This window comes from Rhea pennata, chromosome 4 (assembly GCF_028389875.1).
Source record: "Rhea pennata isolate bPtePen1 chromosome 4, bPtePen1.pri, whole genome shotgun sequence".
Taxonomy (NCBI): domain Eukaryota; kingdom Metazoa; phylum Chordata; class Aves; order Rheiformes; family Rheidae; genus Rhea; species Rhea pennata.
Genome location: NC_084666.1, coordinates 74,493,557 through 74,521,424, shown reverse-complemented (window position 1 = coordinate 74,521,424; position 27,868 = coordinate 74,493,557). Strand labels below are relative to the sequence as shown.

The 27,868-nt window shown below is 42.9% G+C and overlaps 1 protein-coding gene across 5 annotated transcripts in view; it reads right to left on the bottom strand.

The window, feature by feature from the left end:
* Window positions 1-27,712, bottom strand: part of AFF1 (ALF transcription elongation factor 1) — a 116,708-nt gene extending 88,996 nt beyond the window's left edge. For 4 of the 5 annotated variants that reach the window (XM_062574329.1, XM_062574325.1, XM_062574328.1 and 1 more), the window contains exon 1: window positions 27,665-27,712. In XM_062574329.1, the coding sequence (XP_062430313.1) occupies window positions 27,665-27,699 (35 nt within the window). In that variant the 5' untranslated portion in view covers window positions 27,700-27,712. Of the gene's footprint in view, window positions 1-14,732; window positions 15,103-27,664 lie in introns of those variants that run through there. The other variant, XM_062574326.1, reaches the window with a different exon arrangement.
* Window positions 27,713-27,868: the final 156 nt, after the last annotated feature.

Below are 27,868 nucleotides of genomic sequence, written 5' to 3'. Positions count from 1 at the left end.
GGGGATGCGCCCCCGTCGCACGGGCTGTTCCCAGGATTTCGGGAGGGGATAGGTGGCATGACCACACATCGGGCAGTGCGGAGGTAACAGAGGAGGAGTTTTCTGCCTGCCAGGAATTTGAGTGAAACTGGGGAAGAGCCAGCAGTGGACGCCCATGCGCAGAACGGAGGGGTCACTGCCAAAGCAGCAGCTTAGCTCCTCTGGCCAGAGCTGAGTCAGGAATGGTAACTTCTTCCACAAATTACAGAGGTGGTTAAATTCCTGCAAGAAGCAACCAGTTCTGGTGCTTACATTTCAATGCACATGTGAGTCCTGGTCATTCAAATATTTTGGACATCTCCAATTCTCATGTAGCCTGTTACAATACATTTGCCAAAAAGGAAAGCGGAAAATGAGAAACACTTGCCATTTCCGTGTTTTGACGGATTTTGTTTTGTCAGTTGTTTGGGGTTTTTTTGTTGCTCTTTTCCCCCACCCCTCATTTTACAGGCTAAACCTCCCCTCCACCTCCTGCCCCATCCCCAAAACAAAACGACAAAGCACCCAGCTTTATTCATGGCTAGGTTCATCTCCTTGTAGGTGGTTTTTCCTTTTGTTTCCTCCCTCTTTCCTCTTTTTCTGCAACATACCTCTGTTTCTCTTTCCAAAGTCATTGTCCTCTGCCTCATCCATCTGCTGCTCATGAGGCCACCAATGAAGTCCCTCCCTCCCACCTTGTCCCACACGCAAAATTTCAACCCACAGAAACAATCAACACCAGCAAAGCCCCGGCAAAGTCAGAAGGCTGTGCCATGGGAGCAAGATGCTTTTCCTTGAACCTTGGCGGCATGCTCCTGGAGCAAACAGACAAGTTAGCTGCACCTCCTGCAAGGTGAAACCGGAAAGGAAGCTCTACTTTATTGCATTCAAAATATGCCCATTTCAGCCACCAGAACACAGGGTCACACCAGGTGTGTCTTGTTTTTCTAAACAAAGCAAAACCTGACAGAAGGAAGTCAAGTTTGCCCAGGCAATAATGGTGGTGGTTTTGTGCCAGGCTGCTGACCAAGGCTTGAAAAATGACACCAAGGTGCTGCACAGCTACAAGGGAGGAGTTTCACTGGGTTTACATAATGTTTTGTCCATTCAGCCATGACTCAGGAAGCCTTTCCAGGAAGGTCTTGCTTTTCTCTGATAAAACCAGTTGCCCCTGCCCTTATTACAACTTTCATGGTAGCATCAAATGGCCTCTTTTAGTTCCTGTCCTTAATGTCATGCTGGTGAAAGACAGTTTAGAGTAAGAATGAATCCGCACCAGCTCTCGCTTACTTCCCAAGTACACCCCTAACTTGGATTAATTGCAGTTTGACTGGAAGCAATTCCAAGCTATGGTTTTACTCATCATCATGCGCACTAGGCAGGAGGTCTGTGCTTTGCGCTCCGAGGATAGTACAGGAGCCCTATAGAAAGGATCTTGTCAAACTTCTTTAGAGGGCTTTAAATTCTTCTGTATACACTGTCAGATCTTTCCCATCCCCTGACACTGTTTGTGTGGTGCTGTGCTTGGTGTCAAGTCGGGTAAACCTCTTGAACAGCCTGCTTCAAACCAGAGAGCCTTCTGCGTCATCATGGGGTCATGCTTCCTCTGGATTGCTTCATCTCTCTTTAGTCTCTCGCTGTCCCTGGGAATTATTAATGAAATGTCCACAAACATGATGAACGAGAACTCCAATACCAGCTAACACCCAAAATAATTCAAGTAATATCCAGGAAAGTCATCTGTAAAAAGCTAGGCACCTAAATACAAACTTACCATTAGAAAGGATTTGGAGTAACTACTGCTTTCTTTTTTTATTTTTAGTGCAGAAATAAAGCTTCTCAAATTCTCTACAAATACTTCTTGATGTAGTCTATACTTTTTTCAATATTATCCAGTTATTCAGGTGTCATAGTTACTAAACATGCAACAACTTGGAAAGTAAGAGCAGTTTTACACAGTAAACTTGTTATACATAGATATTTCTGGAATCCATTCAGAAAATGCAAGGAGGGGAAGAATAGGTAAGAGTCTCCATTCCTACATTTTCATATTCGACCCAAAACTTTCCTTTTATCCAACCTCAACACAGAAAAACTATTATAGTCCTCCCCAGCAGGTATATTGGGTCTCAGTCTGTCATTTTTTCTCTTAACACAGCACTAGTTAAAATACAACACTTGCAGCAAATGCACACAACAGAGAAAGAACAAAAAAGAGGAAATGGTAAGATTAACATCCCTCCCCTCTCCCCCACCTCTTTTCCCTCTATCATGCACACACAGAAAAGTCTTTCTCCAATCTAAAGTTGTGATTTGGAAATCCATTTTAAGTACCTGCTTCTACACATAGAGGTGGCAAAAGCAATTCTCCATGTTAAAAATCCAATTCAAGAATTCATTTTGCAGACAAGCTTGGGTACTGTTCTTGAATGGCATTGTTTTCTCGAATCGGATTTGAAAGCTTAAAGCCAAAGGAAACATTAAGAACAGATATCCATTAAAATTTCTCTTCCTCCTCTCAAAAGCAGCTTGTCGCCTTCTAATATATGCATGTTTAAAGCCTCTCAAGAGATATGAAGTGGATAGATCACCTGGAATTGAGTGCACAGTGCTCAAGGCTAGAATTCAGCCTTCGATGAGACAGAGAGGAAGAAAACTCTGCACACCATGAAATTCAGAGCAGCAGCTGGAACGCCATCTCCCATTTACGCCCTGCTGAGACCTGGCATGGAGCACGACACCACCGCCTCGGCTTCCAGCACACTCTTGGCAGGCTGAACTCGCACAAACTGTTTCAACCCTCCTCCCATTTCCTAGTTTCCATCAAGACTTCACCGTGTGTCATGAGGATTTGAGGTCTGTATCTAGCCAGCATCTATCTGCATCTCGCTCATACTCTATCTTATTTGTATGCGGTCACCAAAGCAATAGAGAAGAGAAAGGAGTGAAAGAATAGTTTAAAGACTTTCTAAGAAAACTACGTTACTTCAGACCTTTTACAAGAATCATATTAACCCCAAAGACTGGCTAGCTGGTTTTTCAGCCCTTTCAGCCCTCACACCCTGTTTCGTAAGTGTTTATTCTGGGACTTCTCTAGAGGGGAAGAAAAGGAACATTCAACAAGTCATCAACAAACAAAACCAAAGCACTATTTGCTTGGAAAATTATTATACAAAATGGTCTTCAAAGCTGTTACACTTGAATAAATATTGTTTATACTAATATCACCTGTAAATTTCCTTCATTAGGCTGACAGAAGAGAATGGTCCATTTTCAAGGAAGACTTCTTAAAAATAAGTTGATATTTAATCAATATAAAAAGAAACAGGAAAGTAAAGAACTCATTTGCCTGGTACTTCACCTGTCCACAACTTGCCTGAAGCTTATCCATTTTTAAATTATGCTCTGTCTGCCCTACGAACAGCTAGAAAACAACAGACCCAAGTTAAAAAAGAAGGACCTATGAAAGAACCAATAAAGAAATCTATCCAAAGAATAACAAAAGGGGTCGCGGTACAGAGAACAAATTGTTTTCTTCACAGTTCCTTCTTTTACAAGAGTTTCCCATCTGATTTTTTCAGAAGGATTTTATTTTAGAACACAGTTTGAGTTTTTGTTTTGCTACAGCTGAAAAATGACACCACAATCTCCTGCGTTTTCTTTTGAACAGCACAAATAATTATTGCCAAACTATAAAGCTACAAAAATAAGCAGAGCGCTGAGTAGAAACGGTCCAAATCCAAGACTCTGCACCGAGACAACAAGGTCTCCAAAAAATGTCCCTTCAAAATTAAGTGCAGTGCAAAGTCATTTCTAAGATTAAGGACTAAAATAACTGCATTTGACTGTAGTCAAATGACACAAGATTCACCCTAGCAAAGGACCGAATACAAACCAAATATTCATTAGATTTAAAAATTAATCCAGATCATGTCTGGTTTTACAAGTGTTACAGCATTAAAAATACAGGATAGACTTTTCCATTTTTTTAAATAGCATGTGAATACAGAATTTAATTGGTTACTAGGTTGTCATGATAAATTCTCTTGCAAGTTATTCACACGGTGAAACAACATCAACACACACCATTATAGCTGCCAAAATAGAGCCTGAGAAGGTTTTGGTTATAATTATCAGATTATGTTGCAACTACCAACTGTTTTCATAATCATTTAAAAACTACAGAAAGAAGGTTCTGGCTATGAAATGCAGTGCTAGACTAGATCAGTCATCCACATTCTCTGAAAAATTAATAGAAATAGGCTCCCCAGATTCAGATAAATGTATCTTCTGTATGTCAGTTTGTCCAGCTTGCTTAACTGACTTGGAAAAAACCACACACTTTCCAAATCATTAAGGACCAAACTAAATCATAAATTCAGGTAACATAAAAAGTCAAGTTTTAGTTTTATAATCTCTGCAGGTTTGTAATTTCTTCTGTTTTTAATCCACTGTGGTCCCACTGTTGTGCAGCGTTGCACAGTCCATACACCATGCAGAAGTCTCCCCTGCATAGTGTACAGATCCACACACACGCAAACAAACCTGCATGTGACTGCAACCTGACCGAAGATCTACAAGTTATTTACAGCTATAATTTCCAAATGAAAAGGATTCAGTTCTCAAATCTCATATCTGCAAGCAAAGACAATCACTCCAGAAAACAAGAAATAAACACACATCTGTGGATCTAATAGTATCGGAAAAATTTAAAAAAAATGAAGTCAGAACCAGAATTCTTAATACTATTTTCTTCCACTTTAGCATCTCAAAATACACCTCATAAAAATATTAAAGTAGCTGTGCACAGTGGAATGCACCAGACCGGTGCCACAGATGGTGACAGACAGGTGGAGAAAGGCCAAGACCACTGCCAGGTGTCTCAAACTCCACGGCAGTTGGCTCACTCACCTTTGCCCCCTCTGCTGCTTTTCCCTTCCTTCCAATATGCATCAGGCAAGTAAATGTTCTAGGATTCGTTCAGCAGCTTGGACTAGATGATGTAAACTGATACTGCAATGTTTACATCTCCAAAATCAACAACTACGTTGGCTCTCAGCAAGGCTACGCTATAAAGTCGGTTTGGCAACATGCTACAGGTAGGTGCAGAGCTCCTAGTTTGGAGCTGTCTCATCTCTGGCTCATTTGGAACAAGGGTTGAGCTCATCCCACTCGCCCATAAAGGCTTTGAAGCTGGTCTAGAACGACAAAGGCAAAAAAATAAAATAAAATAATGGTCAATGTTACTTTTTCTTCCCCTTTCCCAATTTAAATTCTTCATCCCAAACAGGCTGAACTGCCTTGTTTGCACAATTTCCTGCATCTGCATAGAAACTCTTTGCCAAAAATCCAGGTTTCAGTGTAGTTTATTCCTGCATAAAAACCTGCAGTCTGTAGATGAAATACATGACTATTTTCAGTGAAACTAAGTATTCACAAGTACTCATTCTTGCACGAAATGAGTTTATATAAACTACTAACTTCTCCCTTAGCTGTTGTTCCTAATGGTTTCCTAGAAGGCTACAAAACTGCTTGACTCAAACACCTGAATCCTACCAGGAAAGACCAGGAAGTAGAGCTTCTCTTTTTCCAAATGAGACTTGAATGATACACTAAAATTTTTTATAAGCTATTTTCACAGCTAACGTATGGAAAAACACCCCAACACCTTTTCCAGCTAGCTGGCACATCTTTATACAGCATTAATAGTGTCATACATGTTCTCCTCCTCCAGCTTTCTTGCTTGCTATTTTTTGCTTACATTATGCCAGCTAACTTACGGATTCTTCATTTTCCCAGTAGGAAAGAGCTTCAGCCAACTGCTTCATACGTCACATCGTTTCTACCCTGATCACTTGATAACATTAAAAATTCCCTATAGCTAGGAGAGCAATGGCCATACAGCTATTCCTTTATCGGCATGCTCCACGGAAAAGGCTGAGAGAATTGGTGCCATTTTTGTTACAAACAAGCAGAGAATACAAATGAAAGCTTTGTGGCACTTGATTCACTAATTGACCGAAAGTATTTTTCCCACAGGTGACACATGAAATTGTTGAGTTTTTCCACATCAGCCAGTTCAGGAAGTTTTTCAGGCTATTATTTTTAACGCCTCATTGTATGAGTTGACTGATTTTCACGCAGAATGTAATGGAAAAAAAAAAAAACTATGCATTTAAATACCACATCACATTATTATGGTGTCTCAAATCACAGATTAGTCTTTCACAAAGAACAGAATGCGATTCTACCTCGTCTTCTTTCCCACCAGGATTTGGGCAATCACACAAAACTTTGAGGCTCTAGACTAGTAGTCTTTTATACCAGTAGCATGTAATACCCATGGAACCAGGAATTTACTCTTAGGAGGTCCACAAAAGCTAATGAAGCAAAGCAAACCTGCTATTAAGTTGCTGAAGCCTGCCTACATAAAATGTGTAAGAGTTTGCAACAGATACAGTTGACTAACAGAGTTCCAAAATCTTGGCATGGTAATAACGTTGCTGTTAAATATTAAGTGATTCTTGCATCTTTTATCTGCAGAATCAAAGTTATAGATCGTATCTTAAAGCAGAAATCTTGAAAACTAAAACATTACATATTTTAAAACTTGAGACAGTGTTTAAACTGAAAATCATGAGCTTTCAAAAATAAACATGTACAAAACATATGTATGTGTGTCTACTTGCGTATAAAGCATATAAACCTCACATGCTTCTGAACTGACATTCTTAAATATTTAAAGCTTAAAAACTAGTTTTGAAGGGAGATGTGCCAGCCTCCTATCAGCTTGCTCGAGATGCACAGCAGTGGGGAAGGCATCCTGCAGCAAAGCTCCCTCTCTCCAGACCGGGATGCATCTTGAGCCTGTGCTGTTCATCAGCCAAGTTCATTTTGCAGTTCAAACCTAAACTTAACTGCAAGTTAAGCTGGGACTAAAGAGTTCAGGAGCAGACTTGCCCTCTGGTATCAAATACGTAAGAAATGCAAAGTTGAGGAACAGCAAGCAGACCACCACAACTCACCACCTGAGCAGGTCTTGCACTGGTGGAGGCAGGCCCCAAAATACCCTTCTCCAAGAATCACGATGGATTCCATTTTTCACGTGCAAACTTAGGCAGAGAGCTCACTTTTTTTACGCAAAAAGTGCAAAGAGCATGTGGTACAAAATCAAAACTACAGCCACATGTTACATCTAGTTACTACTTTCCCTTCTCCCCATTTTCCAGCCAAGCAAATAGGGGAACCAAATGTAACCACTGGAAATGCACTGGAGATGCAATGTAACATTTTAAAATAAGAAACTGTAGCTGTACAACTTATTTTTGTCAAAAGACACTGGGAAAGAACAGAAAAGTAACTGTCATCACATCGGACTATATTGCACTAGTAATGGGGGAAAAAAATGTTTCTCCAAAAGAGGCATCACTATGAAGCCTGTGATCTATGTGTAAGGCACCTTCATTTATGTGCCTACAGAAGCCGCAACATTTTTAGTGCTTTGTTTTTAAATTTAGATAGACATTCTAAAAGCAACTTTAAAAGCAACATTAAACAGAATGTTTAACATTCAGTAAAACTGAGGACACATTCAGACTGCACTACTGGAAATACTTCTAAGCATGGTCACATTGTACAAAGATGGGTGTTTTCTTTCACCAATGAAGAGGGGTTTTTTGTTTGTTTTTTGTTTGTTTGTTTGTTTTTTAATAGCACATGAGCTGCTGGACAAAGCAGACCATGCCGCTCCAAGGGGCTCATCAGGTCTTGGCCAAGACGACAGACCTGGCCCCTGCAGTTAAGAGCACTGCTAGAGCTCTTCAGCCAATGCAGCATCCCATCCCCTTCGCCCCACATGCCAGAGAAGGAGCCTTTTCCACAAATCTGGAGTTTATGCTAAGCTTTAGCCAGCAGAATTGCATCACATCCGCAGTGGTGTTTATATATATATATATATATATTTTTTTTTTTTGTCCATCCTTCTAGCTATACCAGCAAGGCTTTCAATGCTAAGCAAGGTCTAGCCAGAAGTTACAGTGAGAGACAGAGAGGGTAACCACATGGACCAGGTGCCTCCAGTTGCCAGCAACACTAAGGCAGCCTTGAACCCCAACAAGGCGCCCTGCTCCCAAGCGTGGCTAGCCCGTGCTGCCTTGCTGTTAGCACGCGCTATTTTAGCAAAGGTAGGATGACACATGTTCCCAGACTGACATCCTGTTCTCAGCAGCAGTTCTACCACAGCCTTGCTGGCACCAGGAAAACAACTTTTTACTAGAACAGCTTGTTCCACCAAGGGCAGTGGGGACAGGGAAAAAGAGGAACATTTTACCAAAGTGCTTCTAAACTGCCAGTATATTGCCTGTATTCAAATTAGGATGTTTTTTTCCAAAATAGGCTGCTGGGGAGAGAATCTCTGAGAAATAGCTGCAGACCAATTATGAGAGAGAGTTTCTGAGTGTACTTGCAAAGATAAATTACCTTCCTAATGTCTTTTTTCTTCTTCTTCTTTAAACACAACCTCACACACTGTAGCAGCAGAGGAATACTGAAAGCAATTTCTTACCAGATGTCCACAATTCTACTACACCTTTTAATAATTCTTCATAATTTCAGATGCTAACAGCTATCAGTGTTTCTATCTCTAATGCCAGTAATAGCTCAAAAATAAGGAGGAGGAAAGGCCTCTGCCTTCAGGAGAGGCACAGGACTCGAGCTCTCTCGCAGCTCTCGCATAGCTCACATGCACACACCAGCTGTTGACACGACTGCACTGTAACAGAGCTGTTCATACACCAACGTGTACATCATTTGCTGCTTATAGATTACACAGTATGTGATATTTGACACCAAAAAATGTATATAATATAAACACTACCATATGCTTGTGACTTTTTTTTTTTAATAAGAGATTTTTTTGTACTCTTCCTGGTTTCTGTATTTTTTAGAATCAAAAGACTGACACCAGAATGTATAAAAGCCTGCATTTTTTTCCCTCTTTTACAGTTCTGAGAATGAGTTTTACTGTTGTCACTGAGGTTAAACATTAACAATTTGCTTGTCTAGCTTTCTTTAAAAATGACTGCAGGGACGCTATTTTCTCCTAACCTGGTGGGAAATGCCAAAAGAACATTAACACATAACTGCGTGTCACTGTAATGATAAACATTTAGTACAACTAAAAAGGACAACTTCAAACGCTAAACAATACCTAAGCCTAAACTAATCCAGAATGCAAACATGTCTATGCAGAGCATATGGCACCTGTGATAAAGCTAGCAGACTTGAGCCTCCAGCTCAGTCTTGACACACCAGCTTGATAAGAGTTAAAAAAATAAAAAAAAGGCAGCGTAGTCACCATGAAAATCAGCAGAGCACCTCCTCACCTCCACAGCTGAGTGCCCACATACGTACCTCCCGCTGCCTGCCACCTCCCTTCTGCCTCAAGAGCAAGGTAGCAGAAGAGAGGCACTTCCACGGCAGCACACAGTGGCCAACAGCTTTGCTTCCCAGCCGCGCAGAACAAGCCAGGCGCTCGCTCGGCACAAACCAACCACCACCACAGGGAGGAAAGACAGGTTTAAGGATCCTGCCGCTCACAGTTTTCCATGGATGCCTGATTTTGTATAGACCAAGGACTTCTCTACCCCAAACCGCCCACGAGCAGACAACTCTGGAAAACCTGCTTCCACCATGCTCTTGCCCACAAATGCATTTTGCTGGAGCACTGTAGCTCTATCTTACTCAAGTGAATATCGCACTGCACACTGGTATCTGCCCATACCCAGCCAGCTGCTCCACCTCAGTGTCTGCTATGTACATCTTTTATCACAGACCCAAACACTACAGTAGCCTGAACTGCAAAATGGGTCCTTTCTTCACTACGACATATCACAGGGGAAAAAATCTGCACGTTGTGTTCAAGCCTGACTAGGATGGGTATTTTCCCATTTTTTTGAGGCTCTGGCACCTCTACATTACAATCACTTCTTTGTCACCACCACTCTTAAATAGGCAGTAAACCAGACTGACTTTCCTACATTTGAACCAGGGCCTTAGAAAGACACCCAACACTTCACAGAAAACTCTTCCTCACTTTGCTATAGTCCACTAAGTGAAGAAGAACACTGTCTCAGCTGCACTCCTACATACTTTACTGAGATTGCTTTTACGCTGTATTTTAAAGGTATTAAAAAGCCTTGTACTGTCATTCACTACGACTACGCACAAAAAGAAAATGTTGAGGAGAATTTATGCAGCTCATTAAAAGCTTGTTTCCGCTCTTCATGACGCATCTTGCATTTGAAGTAGCAAACGTTTTTCTCCAAAAACCAGCGAGGCGATGCCTCTCCGTATGATATGGATTCAGATTCAGGAAAATTAAGCGATATGAGGAAATGCTCCCTTCTGTACCAGGTCAGGTGCCTGGTCTTAACAGGTTTCAAGGCACCCAGTCTTAACATAGCTTGGAATTGTAAAACACCCCCACCACTTCCACCCCCTAGCTCACTGCATCCAAAACAAACCAAAAAACTCTTGAAATTTCCACGTGTTCTGGGAATATCCATTCTCTGTGAGGGAGCTCCAGTTCTGGGCCAGTTCCCCTGATGAGCTGCCCTGCAGCAATAGACTTGAGGCAAGTCAGCCCAGGCAAGTTAGGAACTGAACTGAAATTCCCCAGTAGCTTCCCAAACAACATGCTGAGTATACTTGTACTGTCAGGCTCAGGGGCAGCATATTGGTAAAACCAGCATGGGTTCAGAGGACGTTTTAGCTTTTAACAGGTAAACTCCAACTGTTTCAGCCCTTCTTCCCCTTCGTCAGTTGACTGGAATGCAGCATCCACAACAGCTGATTTGTCTTTATCAACAGGACCAGCAAAACAAACAGGTTATGAAACTTGTCTTTGGATCTGGCCTTGAAAGCTGTGAAACAACACGGAACACAACCAAGCAGCACCACTCAGGCAAACAGCCCCACCACTGCTCTCTTCAGAAGAGACCATTTGGTGGAATTTACCTGGCGGCAGCCAGAAAAGAACACTACGGCCACCTTTTATTTGTGCACAGGGTCACCCTCTTTTCGTACTGAAATGAGTGGATGCGACCCCTTTTCCAGATTGTTCTGGGTGCAGCTGGTTCGATTTGGCTTTAAGGAGCAGGAACAGCGAGATTCCCCGACTGGTGTCAACCATCAGCATCCCCCGCAGGGCTGACTACCGCGTGTTGCACGGCAAGGAGAGCCTGGCAGGGAAGACAGCGGATCGCTCACATTTCGTGTCGCTCCGACTGTACTAATATATCAGCTACTAACAAAGATTAGGAAACTGTTTTCAATCAACATTCCTGCAATCATGCTAATAATGACCACATCTAAAAGGGAGTTTTACAACAATCAGAAATTCTTAGCATTCGTATCAGCAAAGTACTAAATCATCCATCTGTCAAAAAGAAAAAAAGAAAAAAAAGAAAAAAAGAAAGCCTAACAGGATCTGCAGATAAAGTAAGAGCTCTACCAGCCTGAAGAAAGCAGCCTGCATCTTCAAAAAGCAGTTTTTCATTTAAAGATCCTCTGCTTGTGAGTGCCTAAGCAGGGTACATTTTTAACGAAGCCACGAGTGGGAGGGAGAGGCGCTGCCCCACTAAGTCGCGGGGCAATAGCCTCGTGCCTCGCCGACTGCTGGGCACTAGCTGCCAGCGAGGGAGGGTCCCAGGCAGGTCCGCATGCCTCCTGCGCGGCTTTCCGTGCATCTCCTAACAGCTGAACTGCATCTGACAAACATCACACCTCATCTAACATAAAAGTAAACTTGTCCCCCGTTCTGATCAGTTCTGCTTCTGTTCACAGGGGCCCGAGTACACCATTAGAGCTGACAGCAGTCCTGTTGCCTGGGGACACTACAAGCATCAGATCATCTGCACATTCCAGAAACGCGCCTAGAGAAGGCTACAGCTGCAATCCTGCAGCTCAGCTAGCAGCTTAAAAAAACAACACACACGAAAATCTACATTATATACAAACAATGCATACGGAGTGACAGCTTCTCCACATAATGGTTCTAGATGTAAGTTAATTACAATAGTTCATCATTCCAGAAAAACAAACGAACACCACACTTTATCACACAACCATTTAAGACCATTTTAAAAATTGCAGTGGTATCCATTGACACATTAGTTCCTCAGTCATCACTCTTACATTTTTTTTAAATGCTGATGAGCAGTATCAGTCATGTTTTGTCACCTTGTCCTCCCAACCCATCCACCCTTCAGAACAACAAAATCCGAATGCTGAATGAGCTGCCCAGGATCACAGCATGAGCCAGCACTGGAGCTGAAAACGGGATGCAGGGTTTTCTTGTTGCCTATCCAGCACCCTCCCCTTTTTCACATCCCTTTTACTAACTGTGCATCTTAAGGAAAAAATACAGCACATAAGAAACAGCAAACCCAAGCAAATGGAAGAAAGTCTCATACCAAGCAATATCCTAAACCCTACAGTGTTCTGTATCATACCATCTCATCAGTAATTCACCAGAATTATTCAAACTGGTTTTCTTCTGTTACAGCCCCCCTCCTCACATCTTGTATCAGCTACTTAACAGAGCAAAGTCTCTGACACATTAGCAAACTAATTCTGCAGGAGACACTTGGCCTTTCATTCCCATGAAGTATAGCTCCAAATCCTTATCAGGAATATGAATTTATCCTTCGGTGTTGAATAAAAATGTATTTTTATGCACTCACAGAGCACAAATCTCCTGGACAGAGGCAGACACCCCTACCGACCTGCATCACCAAAACAGAAGTACCACAAGCACTGAGCTTTCTGGTAAACATAGCCTGTCTCCTGCAAGATTCATTTCTACCGCTCATGTTCACTCCTACTTCCTTTTAAATGAGCAATAATCAGACTTTAATACTGATCTTCAAGCATATAAAGGTTGCCTTCATACTGACTGCGCCAAAATGCTCTGACACGGTTGTGCAGCTGAGAGCCTCACAGCATCCTACCTGACAGAGGCAAATGCCAACGCACATAACAGGCAAGCAAGGGCACAGGCAGGCGAGCACAAGCGTCGTCTCTGTGTATATGCCAAACGGTCGGTCAGGGTACAGCCCTTTTGCTTATCCCGCAGCAGTCAGCCCTGAGACTTGGTCCATTTTCCTAGTTTTCAGTGTGAACCACAGAATGTCTAAAAATTCGTCCTCAGCACCAGCAACCTCTCGTCCGCTTTGCGACGTCCCAGATGTGCTTCACTGGCCTTGGCCCAACCATACCCCCGTTTGGTCCGTTTGCTGAGACTGGGGGCTACTGCTCGGACCTGGCTCCCACAGGACCTCTTGCCACCCAAGGAAACGGCTGTGTGACTTCTGAGACTTCAAGTATGTCCCTGGCCTTGGATCTAAGCTTCAAGGCCAGTCAGCACGCTAAGCTTTATGCTGTATCCTCTTCTTAGCATGCTGGCATATTAAAGCAATGCTCTGATAATGCAGACCAGTAAATCACGTGAATAAGTGACCATTAAGAAAAAAAGATGCTGGAAAACTAAACCTTCGTCTCTTTGTTAAGCCCTCCTGGTCTACTCTCTCCCCACACACAGCAGGGGCAGGCAGCTTTAACTGGAGATTAGTTCGGCCGTTAACAAAGCAATCCATCTTCCAGCTCTTCCTCCCCAAACCTCAGGGTTCTGGCGTTTTGCAGTTTGTAATTTAAAGCCATTTCTTGGCTTCAAAGCTGCAGAGAAGCACCACTGTGAAAATACTTGGCCAGTGCCAAATTTCTCTTTAGGATACACCACCATTTTTTCCCTCCTGGAGGAGAGGGGAGCAGACTGGCTGTTTAGTATGGGACTCAACAGCAAAAAGTTTCTCTCTTTAGCATTTCTGAAACGCCCATTAAAACATCAAAAAAGCTAAAAGGCATTTAATAGGTACCTTACATAGCAATGCTCCATGAAGTAGTACGACTTAAGAAAAGCTACCTCCCCCCAGGCTGAGTGTGAAGTTTACTTTACACAGGATGCCCCCCCCTTCCCAAACCCTCAGGCAGCAGGTACTGAGTACTGGTACGTTTTAAAAACACGAGTTGAAAAGCATTTAATCAGGGTCGGTACATTTGCTTGAATTTCGTTCTGTGACAGGAACTACATTCGATCGTTCTTTTTCATACTCTTCTCTACAACCAACCCCCCCCCCCCAGTCCATCTTGCACCTATGGATTCACACACAAGCAGATGCAACCTGCTTCCATTTTATACAGCTAGTTTTCCAACCCAACCAAATACAGACCATTTACCTCTTAAAATAAGGCTGCAAGCAATCAAAAAACCTGCTTTACATTAGGCTGGTTACAGGAGAAAAAAAGAAAATAAAGACAACGACATGCCCACAAAGGAGAAGAAAATCAGTTTCAGAGAGCTACTAACTTGCTGGATGCAGAGAGATTTGACAGGGAATAATTAAGGCTTTGTTTTTCTAGTTAAGGAAATAAGTTTATGCTGGAAAGAGGTAGCCGACACTGCATGGCACAAAACATGCCAACAAATCTATCAAGGATGTGTATCCAGATGCACTTTTTTTTTTTCTATAATACGGCGTTAAAATCAACAGAAGATCATGCCAGAAAGGGGGAGGCGGCATCACTAGTACGACGAGACTGTGAGAGAATTGCTGGCGAAAGCTACAGAGAGCAGAAGAAGTTATTTAATTCCTTACCTCGAGTGGGCAGCCATGGTGAAGTTTATACCGCCGAGGGTCCTCTCTCCATGAGCTCCTGGCCCCGGCTGCCGGCGCTCTAGCCCGCTGCCCAGACCGCCTTTGCCATTTGCTGGGCACTTTCCTGCCCGTTTCCTGGTTCCTGCGAATTCGCCACTCTAAATTGTCACTGAGCTCCTCATCCCCGCAGACCCAGCTTCCCGAGCCCGCACTCGCCCGTCGGGGGTAGGATTACGCTCATTTTGATAGACATCCGGGCACCGGGGCCCTCCTCCGGCCCGGTGCATCCAAAGCGGCAGGGAGGTGGCAGCAGCTCCTGGATTTGCGCTCGGGGGGCTCCAGCAGCTGCGGCTCCGGCCGGCGGCCCGCCTCGAGGCCGGGCAGCCCGCCGCCGCCGCCCCGGCCGCCCGCCTCCCCGCGCCGAGGCGGCCCCGCGGCGGCCCGCGCCCCGCCCGCCGCCGCGGCCCGCGCTACCCCCGTCTCGGGGAACTTTGCGTGGTACAACCCGACCTCCTTAAATGGACATGTTGTGCTGTCAAGGCAAAAGCGAACCGAAGGATTGGGCCGGCGGCGCCCGAGCGCGCCCGCCCGAGCCTATGACGGCCGCAACGCAGAGCCGCCGCCGCCCGCCGGGGGGCACGGCACGGCACGGCGCGGCACGGCACGGCACCCGCCCCGCCGCGAGGAGGGACGCGCGCCGAGCCGAGCCGAGCCGCTCGCAGGCGGTGCGCCCCGGCCGCGTGGGCGAGTCCTCACGCACGCGTAAAGCCCGCACGTCCCGTCTGGAAACACAGATGGAAACCTGCGTGCACTGCCTCGCTTGCAAGTGCCCGCACGTAAGAAAGGAGGCTAAGAAACTTCGATAAATAAGTAAATAAAAGCAGCTGGGTCCTAGAGCCGCCCAGGGCTTCCGAGCTGGCTTTGCGGGCTGCTGCAGGGAGCAGCAGCACCTGCCCTTCACCCTGGGCGCTCCTGACGGGAGGGTAAAGCCGGCTACTCCTACCGCTCTCTTCAGCCAGCATCTGCTCGAGATCCTTCCAGCCTGTCCTGGCATGCTAGTGCATAGGCATGGCTCCTCTCAGCACTGCAAAGTTACCTTCGTCATACTGACTATGTATATGTGTATATATATATATATATGTATATGTATACACACACACACACACACAGTCAGAGTACTCAGCAGCTGCTGGAAGAAGCAAGTCTATGTTGTTTCCCTGGGAATCAATAAATTAGGACAGTCACCAAAAAACGACCATTATATAAAACTTCCACAAACAAGTGGGTTTAAAATATTATAGGTAAACTATATCAGGAAACACTACTGTCAGGCAATTATTGCAGTTTCTATTCCACTCCTTTCATTCTGCTTACAACTTTCTCAAAACAGAGTTTTTTTTCCATTCCTCATCTCTGCCCAAAAATGAGAGCTCATACCTAGGAAACCCGAACAAATGCTTCTTACTATAAAGCAAGCAGATAGTATCGGTATTGTATCATACGAGCATGGACCCAACTGCTCGCAAGGGACTGGGGATTTGAGGTGTCAGCTTGACAACACTATTGCAGAATATCTATTATGATCTTGCTGGAAAAAATACCCTGTGAAATTGCTGTGAGCTGTAAATGGAGGCAAACCCATTATCATTTCTGAACACACGTACAGTTTCACGACAATTTACAAACAAACCCGCTGGAGCTGCAGGGCAACAAGAAAAGATGGACATGCAAGGGGCAGGCACCCATCACTGGGAACAGTAACTGTAACGAGTCATGAACAAGAACCATGTGAAAAAGCACCCAAGCTCTCTTGGGTGCAAAGCATACATTTCACACTTACACAAATGCTCACTAAACATGCATTTTTAAATTCAAAACTAAGCTCACAAAGGTTGCTGTTTAGTAGAAGTTGCATATACAAATAACATACTAGCTTCAGAAGGCAGTGAGAGATGACTACAACCTATGGCTCTGTGGTATGGAGGTAACACGATTAACATGGAATTCTCATGTGACACTAATGCCATCTCCAGAGAGATCAGTATCATTCTCATCAGCTCATGGATGAGGCATACAAGAGCGGAGACACGACTTGCCCAGCCTCACCCAGCAGGCCAGCAGCAAAGCCAGGAAGAGATTACCAGCATCCTGAATTGCAGGGGAGACTGACAGCTTCGAAAGAAGCAAACTAACGCCCAATGTTACAGTCACTAAGGCTGGTAGCTAATACTTGATGCAGCGATGGCATTTTTAAATTCAAAGTATGGTGGAAATAAAGAGCTTCTCCAAGTGGAAAGCATAGCATCTCTCTTCCCTGCAAGCCTAACTCAGCCTCTTAACTCCAATTAAATTGATACCCTTGATCATTTACAGATGCATTTTTTTTTGTCAGGTTTGTATGCATTTTGCACATAATATGCCCATGTTGTTAAAAGGAACACGTTGTCTTTTTTTCCCTTGGCTTTATTTGAAGGATGGGTCGACTCATCCTAAGTCCAGGTTATGGAGTTTGCCCTTGCAAAAGCGCTCTGCTAGCTCCTCTAGCAGCACTCCCTGTTAGTTTTACCCCAGGCTGACGTAGGACCTTCATCCCCACTCCTGGCAGGGGGCCCACAGCCAAACTGCTGTTTGCATGGCACAGCTCATTCAAGCTACCTGGAGGGGCATAATAAAGGTGACGAACACTGACTTCTGCAGCTAGTCATCCAGAAGATCACTCCATGACTCCTTCTTTCTCAGAGTATGTGGTAAATGGCTTAAGACTGGAAACACAGCTGGAGTTACTAACACCAGGAGAACCTCTCAGAGGCCAGAAATCAGAGTGAAACATCTGCTATTCACTTTCCTGCGTGAATTCAAACTCTTCTGCAAGGTACTGCAGAAAAATAAGCTGGATGATTCCTGGCTATGAGTCCTTGCTGTTGTCTTCACTGTGTCACAGTCTGGAGAGGGCTTTTGAGGTGTATTTACTGTGTTAAAGCTCAACTGATTGTCTAATCAAGGGAAGAAACCACAGCAAATGCAGACAAGACAACCCCAAAGAAATACACCCTACCTCCAAACCCATCGCTATCTGAAGGCCAAATTAACAGCAAAGAAAATGACCCTGACACAGGAACACTATGCAGGTACAAGATGAGCCCTTGGTGTTATGAGAATAGCTCAAGCAGGAGGATTTCACCAGCTCACATTTGGAAAAAAAAATTGCTATGGAGAGAGTGAGAGATCTATGGAGATCAGTGCCAGAGTTGGGTTCACAAATGGCTAAGTCTTCTTATTGCCTTCTTCCACCCATTCAAAAAAAATTGTCTCAGACCCCAGATAGGACCTCAGTCCCTAGACTACTGCTGGTGTCTTTCCTGCTCAAGTGTTGCATGCTGCCAAGTAGCTAAATAGCAATAAAGGGAGGAAGAACAGCTGAGGGCAGCCAAGTTATCACTTGAAGCACAAGAAACTAAAGCTTAAACCCTACCAAGGCAGGGCAACAACTTCAAAATTCATCTCCTCTATCTTTGGCAAATACTTTGGGCCACTTAGCCATAGCCTTCCTGAGACAACCATCCAATTCTTTGTATTTCAGAAGGTTTAATTGAAATAAAGCATAAATTTGACAACAAGTCTTCAACTTTTTTGTTTGTTTTTTACTTGTCAAAATAGAATCATAATGGACATTAGAGATCTCATGAGGTCACTTAATCCAGCCTCCCTATTCAATGCCCAGCCAACTAGATCTACTTGTACCAAGCCCTGCCCAGGGAAGTTTTGAGCATCTCCAAGTATGGAGATCCCCACAACCTGGGGATCTGGTCACCTGTTCCTAACATTTACCTGGAATTTCCTGTGTTGCAATTTGTGCCTGTTGCCACCCATCCTTTCATGGTTCATCTCTGAGAAGAGTCTGCTTCTGTCTTGTCTGTAACCTCCATCAGGTAGACAGAAGTAAGATCCCTCCTGGCCTTCTCTTCCCCAACTTGAAGGAAACCAGCTCCCTCAGCCTTCTCTCTACATCATGTACTCCAGCCCCTGGCCATCCTAGTGGATCCAGCTTCAAAGAAGAGAATGTATTTAACTACTGCCACAAAGTTATTTCTAAATATAAACAAAAGCACTGATAATTAAACATACCATTATCAACACCAAAACTGCATATGCAACCCACATTATGGAGGGGCTTCCCAAACAAAAGGAAAGATGCTATATATCCTAGCAAGTTAGAGATACAATTACCTTCTGCAAGTTCTGGCAAAGAGATTAGGGAAAAAGGGAAAGAAAGTGATTTACTTCTTTCAGAATATCTATTTAAAGTAAAATAATTAACAGCTCATTTAGTTTTCTTCACATGCATCTTTCATGCAAGCAAGCATAGAATCCTCCTTTTTGAAGGAAGGAATATAGTGCAAAGAAAGGGAAAAGTTGAAATCTATGCCTCTACCTCAAAATTTCACCTTCCAGGCTTTGTTTCCTAGATGCATCTAGATGGTTACAGTGACTCTGAACACCAGTAAGTATTGCTAACAAAAAAGCTCTGCCAAGCTGGTGAATTTAAGGTCCTTGCACCATGCCACTCTGGTATTTAGCAAAGAAATAAAAATATACTGCTACACTAAACCAAACAATGATCACATCCTATGCTGTAAATACAAAATATCAACACAGTGAATTATACTTCTGGCTACCCCCCAGTTCCCAAATCTTGCTAAGACCTTTGGAATCTGCACCTCTCTGAGAACCTGCTAACAGGTGCTTTTTCATAGCTACTTTAACACACAAATTCACACTACTTTCTGAACATTACAAGAAGTTTTGCACTCGAAGCTGCTACATATTTGGAAAATAGCAAAATTTTGCCATTATATGGAATGGGTAAGTGTATTCAGAAAAGTTAGTCTAATTACTTCATGTATACTGTAAGGAAAGCTTGTGTCAGAGGTGACACTGAACGCTTCTCTCTCCAGGACTTACACTTCAACCAACTTTTCCCCCTCAGTGAAGGGAACACTAGCTACTTAAGCTCCTAAAATAGTTAAGGAAATATGAAGCCCTTGACCAAAAGCCAGATCATCTACTTGAATAAGAATGAATTAGGACCAGAGCCTGCAGTCTAGCATACGTTCCCAGATGTGACATAAGCTAGGCAACATTGCTTTTAAGAAGTTTGTGAAAGAAAAACCATCAAGTAACATCACCCATTTCCTTCCCGTGAAATCAATTTCGTATTTTCTAAAACCAGCCCAGATGCTTCAGGCCAGTACAAAGAGAACCTAAGAGAGTGCTATGGGACATCTTCAGGCATTTGCCTGCACTTAACCAGGCTGAGACCTGCTTTGTTCAAGAAACTTCTGAAACTTGTATATGTATAAGCATATTTTTTCCTTGTCTCCAATACTAAACAAAGCTATCACCTGTACAGCCTGTACAGGTACTGCTCAGGAAAGTGTAAGAATTATGATCTGTCTTTTCCTAGCTAGTGGCAGGTTCCTTTGTTAGGTGTGGGTGCACACAAACCTTTTAAGATCATGATATTTAAGAGACAATACAGTGAAATCAGTAAGTCACCTTACACGTACACATTTGATGTGTGCAGCAGTCTTGCATTCACAGTGAAGTTTAAAAAATTTTCTCTTAACAGTTCACAACTTTCATATATTGCACTGCATACACGATCAAGTAGTAATGTGAGAAGCCAGAACTTTGAAACAGATATTGAATAGTTATTTTTTATTTGATAATTTCAAGGCCAGTAAGCCATAAAAGACTGCTACTTCACAATGAAGAAACCTCTAACATACCTATGCAAAATACATAGGTTTTTCTTCTGTTTTAAGAATGCCTATATCATGGGGAGAAGCGGGTTCTCTAGGTCATATGAGCACTTTCACTGCTGGGAAGAATTGCAAAGTGGAAGCAAAGGTAAGAAAAGTCAAATAGAAATCATCTGCTTTCCTCATGCCTGCCCCTCCATGACTCTACATTCAGTCACTTCGGACCATGAAATGGATTTCCCCCCCCCCCCCCTTAAAACCTATTGTTAAATTAATTACTGTTGTTTATTATAGTACAGTAGACACTGTTCTTGTCCAGTGGCAAAAAAGGCAAGGAAGAGATACACAAGTTACAGGCAGCTGCTTTCCCTTTTAAGACCTTTTCAATTGTTTGCACAAGTTTTCTTAATCCAAATAGTTCAGACTCAAGTTTTCTACAGAGGATATCAACCCAAAGATTAAATAAAGCTCATTTCAGCTCTTTCAGGCATAACAATGAGTGATGAAAAATTATATACACACACTTGCTATAATAGCTGATTTTTTTCCAGGGGAAAAAAAAAAAGAGATCAGAACAGTATGTTTTGTTTGCATCAAGAGGTTCTAGCAGGTTCTCCTCCCCCTGCCTTGAAAAGCACTTGTTCAAGTGTTTTGTGATTCCAGCATTGTGAAAAGGGATTGATGTTTAACAGGGTGTTGGCCTTTATGGCAAGGCCTTCCTTGTTGACCCAAGGTACATGGGGCTGTGCCAAGGCGAGGCACCCGCGCTGAAAGCCCAGAGGCTTTCGGGCAGAACAAGGACACGAGGAACGGGGCAGATGGGGAGAACCTTCCAACGCACCGTAACCGCTCAGCTTCGACACGCCTCTCGTCTCACAAACCCTCTGATGAGGGAAAAGAAAGGTCTGATTGCCTTCTACGCTGCCAGGCAAGAGCCGACTCCTGACAGTTTCTTCAAAGCACAAAGCAGAAATCTCTGCTGAGGCTCTGAAGAGGTAACAAACCTACAGATAAATCACAAAGATGACCATATAATACTGTAGCACAGCAATACCATTTGACTTCACATTTTTTTAACCCAACCTACACACCCCTTACACACACGCCATGGCATTCCAGGTGACCCTGCTTAAGCAGAGCGATTGGACTAGATGATCTTCAGAGGTCCCTTTCAACCTCAGCCCTTCTGTGATTTGGTGAAAAGGATGCTATTGTTTCTGCAATAAGCACTTAAATTTTAAGATACATTAACATCAGTGATGCCTAGGCAGTCATGATACAGTCTTTCAACACACAACTGTGAACCATTTGGATCCCACTGTCAGTTCTCAGGACAAACTTGCCCTGCAAATGAAGCACTGCTTGAACAAGAAAGGGAGCTAGTGTTCGTACAAGCTCTTTAGGCCTTGTTTCCTCTTCCTCCTCATTTTCCACAATTTCTGTTTCTTCTGATTCCCTCTCAAGGCTGTTTTTCAGCTCCAAGAACCTTAGCCTCCCTTGCTCTGCATCCTGCTTCCTGAAACCTCTACCCCCCCAGCTTTCAGTGCCTAGCTCGGCTGGGCTCCTTGCAGCAGTCACAGTGAGAAGGGTCCCAGACCCAGCCTTCTCAGAGCCCCTGCCTGTGCCACACAGCCTCAGTGCAATGGGAAGTGCCATCACATGGCTGATCCAAGGGACTCCTGCAGCAACAGTGCTACATTATGGACCTTGATATCTGGGGCTGTACCTGGCAGAAAGGCTGAATATTTCCTGGGCAACATCCAAGCAACAAACTCAGCAGAGGTCATTACCTTCTACTCCTCATCTCTGAGTCTTGCTGAGAACTTCCAGCTTCTAGGATCCCTGCTGTATTTGTAGAATATCACTTGGTGGTGGTGGTGCTGGCAAGGAAATCAAGGGATGCTTAAGGCAAGCACTCTAGGAAAATCTACTTTTGTCACTAAACTCTTACCTGAACCTTACTTAGAAGACATAAATCCATGTTTTACAGGACAATCCTTGAGCTATAAGGGTCTGATTTGCCAAAGTGCCGATCACTTTCACAGCTGCACCTAAAAATCCACAGGCCTTGAACATAATACATACTATACAGTGCTGGGTACTTTTAAAGAAAAACATTTACTTGTCCCTAATCAGGCACCTAAAACTAGTCCAGACTTTTGACCAATACTATCTCAACTCTATGCCTATAAAGTACAGCTACTCATCTCCCAAGAAGGAAACTGAGATCAAAGGTATCAAGTACCACTGAGGACAGATATTTTATGATCAGCACTGTAGGAAAGCATAGAGAAAATTCTGTCCTCAGAGTTTGAAAATTGCACACTTACTGCAGTGGGAAGTCACATGCATAACAACTCAGTGGCTATAGAATATATTATGCCAGCTACAATTTCTATTCAATAAGAGAGAAACTTTTAAATCAAGATAAAAAGCCCGCCCTACATTCATTCCTTCCTTCTTCTTTACTTTTCAACAACAGGTTTATTCTCAGTAGTGCATATAATCCTCAAAACATGCTTAGAAGTATGCAAAGAATAGTACCACCCTGACAGCTAGGAAGACTACTACAGCTACCAACCGTCTTTACAGGTTAATATATATTTCTATAATGCTGGAATAATGGTATTCTTTACCTAATACTCTCCTCCCTTCCCCCCCTGTGTCTTGCTGAATTTGGATGAAGTGAAGTGTACAAATACCATCCTTTGAAAAGATTAACAGAGTTGCCACAATGTCACGCAACACAAATCCCTGAAACCAGCTTTCAAGTAAAATCAGGATTCAAATAAACTGAAACTCCAGGAGAAAAAAAAAATCACAGGTGAGGAATATCAAACTCTGACCAACTCCTGGATCAGAGGAAAAACTCTATTAGGAATCAAAGCAGGAAAGAACTAGAAGAGGTAGGACCCTAGAAAGGCTTCCCATAATATTACTCCCATGGGAATATAACACTGCTGAATTGTTCTACTTTGTTCTACTTTCTTGAATTTCTTTGGGAAAAAAGAAGGGCAAAGAGCACAGCATCATGAGTGAAAACCCAAGCATGCTGAATATGTGACAGAGATCTTTTAAAACAAAAGAAAACAAAACACGCTGTGTATCAAATCTTTAAGTTAAACAAGGAAGTACCCAATGCAGATAATACACTAAACAACGTTATCTTAGTACTTTTAGATTTTCCCAAAGAGCCCATTGATCACATCGAGGGCTTAGTGAGGGTCTTTCAAAGAGCCAAATAAATAATAATTCCTGAACTGTGCTGCCATCCACTTTCCATTTTATATGAAGCAGAGGTGCAGAGCATTGAATATCCACCCCAGACTGAAGGCTCAGAACTCCTATGCCACAGCAGTTTCACTTCAGAAAAACAAAACACAACCCATGCAAACAGCATTTGCTTCAACTTGGAAGCACACAACAATTGTACGGCCAAGAGGCTCAGTGTCCCAGACCTCTGGCTCACCAGCTGCTTTAAAAAATAATAATAATAAAAAAATAAAAAATAAAAAAAAACATTTTTGTTGGACAATTTGATGAAAACTGATAAGATCCTGTGGAACATTTTGACTCTAAGAAATTAGTGCTTCCCCAAAGAAAACTTTGTCAGCTGTAGACCCCTCCCTTATATCAGCTTTCAAGATTAGCAAACTGCAGCTTTTCCCACCTGTTTTTTTCATTTACTGCTCAAGGATAAAGTTTTCCCCCTTTTCCAGGTCCTTGTCTTTGAAAGAAATATTTCAAGTGAAGAAAATAAATCTCTATTAGGTAAACTGCAAACAAAACAAATCAATAAAACAGGCTTTTCATACACTTCAGTTCACCAGAGGTTCAGAAATACACTCATGGGGTGGACTGGATTACCAAAGCAATCCTTCTTAAAAACTTTAGAGGAAAGGTCTCCTACAGGTGATCATAACTCAAACTATATTTAAATTATACATTAGAATTTTAATTTTAGAAGATCCATTCTTATCTACCTAGGCACTGAATGAGAACAGATTTCAGAGAAGGAGCCTTGTGATTAAACATTGCATAGAAACACAAATCCAACAGAACAGCAAATGAAGTTGTGCAGTCAGCCTAGAGCCCTCATTTCCTAATTTTGAATTCCTAAACATGCCACACTACTGACTTTAGGCAGAAGCGGTAAAACACAGGATGAGGGTACATTATGTATATTTTATACACACAACACTATCCCCAACACCATTTACCTAACTGTATCTGCAGGTGTTGGCCAAAATAAAGACTAAAAATAATCCCCAAACCCCTTAGATTGCTAGCAATTGGTAGCTAGTTTGTGTTGCAATAATTCAATAAATCTATTTATTTGTTTAAAAGGGCAGACAACATCCCTCACTCAAAAAGAAGTAATCTGCTATTACACTATTAAAAATAATTACAACAATCTGTTAAATTTGCAGGGAAAATCCCAAAAGCTTACATTTTTGGGGAAAAAAAAAGAGAAAAGAAAAGAAAGCACAGAGGACAAATGAAGGAAAAACAGATACCAAGCTTTAATGAAAGATCATTAAGTCAAACACACAGGATGTTTGCTTTCCTTAAGTATCATATTTGCTGTAGATGAAATGATGAACTTGTTTATACCCATAAATGGGTCAAATTCATGCCCCTACCAACCATTTCAAAACATCTCATTAAACTGTACCACATGACTTTTTGTTTTTTAATACATATCCACACCCTTACTTTCAGTTCAAGAGTCACTGCTGTCTTTTAATTAAAATGTGCTGTACCAGCTCTGCTGACAAGAAATCCATCTTACCGCCACCATCCTTTATTGCCCCTGATGAGTCCTCTGCATCTGGAGGTTAAAAGGGTCAAACTGGTGTTGCGATCTCAGGCCTCTGAAGCAGCAGAGTGCAGCCTTTTCACTTGCAGAAGGATCTTCTGCAGCGGCTCAGAAGGCATCGGTGGTGCTCCCTAAAGGCTCCACTACCCCACACTCACGGAACAACTCCTAACCTCTCAGCCCAGCAAGTCTGCCCTGCTGTCAACACCCTTTTCCCTTGCACCTCCCTCACCATCTCTCCCAGAGACCAGAGCCCACCCACCTCCAGAGAGATTGAGCCTTAAGAGAGTTGCTAGTCTTCTGGCAGACCCAAACCCTTTGCAAATCTGTCTAGGGCTCATTATTCTCATGTCTTCCTCCACAGCTAGCTAAGGAACTAGCTGCACAACACATACAAATGTAAAACATGGCATTTCATAGGATCCACACGTTTGGAAGATTGAGTAATCTTGTCCCCAAAGTTCTGTTGCCAAAGTACGGCCGGAAAGCAAGCAAAATACAGAAACCCGTACAATGCAGGCATACATGACAAACCAGTTTAACAAGGTAAATAAAGTTGCGTGCTGTGTACAACACCAAGAGTCTGGGGAAGGCTGAGGTAGCAAAATTCATTACTGACCTCCATTCAGCAATGCACTTCTCAACAGGCTGGCTTTACTGTGCCGCCTTAAACTCAGCACCACATCTTTGCTGGGCAAACCATGAAAAGCACTCAGGCTTCACCAGGTCTAAACCACACTGCACAGCTACAGTGAGGCCACAGAACCAGCGAGGCAAAGGAAGGAAATTGAGAGCTGCACTGAAAGAAATAAGGGAAAACACAACCAAAGAGTCATTTTGACCTGAATTACAGAAGACTAAAATGGATGCAGCTGGTTGGGGGGGGGGGGGGGGAGGGGAAACAAATGACACCCTACTCTACAGATATTAAGAATCAAATGCTTCTGAAAAAGGAGAGAAAAAAAACACAATACATCACACTTCAATATTTAAATTAAAGGAAGCAGATTAAGAAAAAAAAATCACCGTCTCTCATGAACCAGACCGCACTGGATGCTGCACCCTACTAGCTTTTGGCAACTGTCAGCAGGAATTTCTATCATCTCCCTTGGCATTATTCACTTATCACTCCTAATGCCTTAAAATTTTCCATAACCAGTATGAACTTTCACAAACAGTTAAAATCAACACAGAGAAGTTTATAGTTCTTGTTGGCTTTGGCGCTGGAGCTGTCAGAAACCACACAGTGAAGAGTGTTAAATATCCTGATTTATATTCCAATTGAATCAAGATAACATCTATGTACAGAACACAATGTACCCTTCAGATTCACTACAGCTGTCAGATTCATTTTGCAGTGATATCCAATCCCTAGATGAGGCAGAGAGGTATGTAGGACAGCTAGCAAATAAATCCCCATGATTTTGGTTTGCTTCTCGATCAGGCTGCTCTACACTATATTCCAGCCAGAAACCAGCCAGAAAATGGATTTTTTTCAAAGAACAATCCTTGTAGATATACTGTCAACTTAATAATAATGTTAAGATTAATTTATTTTAGAGGATGACAGCAGATGAAGGGCAGTAGTGTGGTTTGGATGCCTTTAGAAGATACAGGTTTAAGTCTCTGCCTACTCATTCCTTCCTCTTATGTAACTGTGCAGAGACGTCGTCCTTCTGGGCCTCAGGTTGGAAAGAACATTGACCTGGGCTGCGAGGATAAAGCATACCGGCAGCTGCAAAGTGCCAGATGAAAGAGTAACGAGAATCACAGAGAAATGACCAAAGGGAGAGGGGTATATATCAGTTTTGCAAATGAGACTGCTCCAAGGGAAAACTAATTTCCTGGACTTCTCATGATGCATACCTGCAAGACCCAGACCCCTGGTCCACACAGCCTTTTTGAACTCAAGATGTGCTAGAACACAGAAACAAAGTGCTTATTCTAACGACCAGGTTTGTCTCACGCAGATCACTGGGATGGCAACAGTGCCCCCTGCTACAGCTAGGCTGTGGATGGAAAAGGTTGTGGAGCAACCAAGCAAGCCTGCTCACTAGTCAGAAGAGATCAAAATATAACGTACTACTGTAAGCCAGTCCGCCACCTTCATCTGATGCCTGCAGTTTCCACAGGACAAGGGGACATTTTCATCAGTGAGAGTCCCATCAAGACCCAGTGTAAACACTACTCATTTCACAACAGATTCAAGTTACAGAGGGCATCAATTCTTTTGTAAAAGGCAGCATATCAGTTTTGAAACCCTCCCCCTACATTCAGTCATGATTCTTGAAACTGTCTAAGAATCCGTCATACAACCTGGCAAGCCAGCATTATATCAAATTAGTTCCTACCCATTGGTGGTGCTCTGGTTGACTGTAGATGCCATTGCGATGTTTCCATTTAAGTCAGCTCATCTGGAAAAGAAAAAGATATTTAACATCTCTTTTGTAAAGAATGGCACATTGTACTCAGCAGATGCCATCGAAGCTTTGCTTTAACATTCAGAGACCAACTCAGAAACATCCTTCCTCAGAGACTGAAGGCAGAGAGAAAAT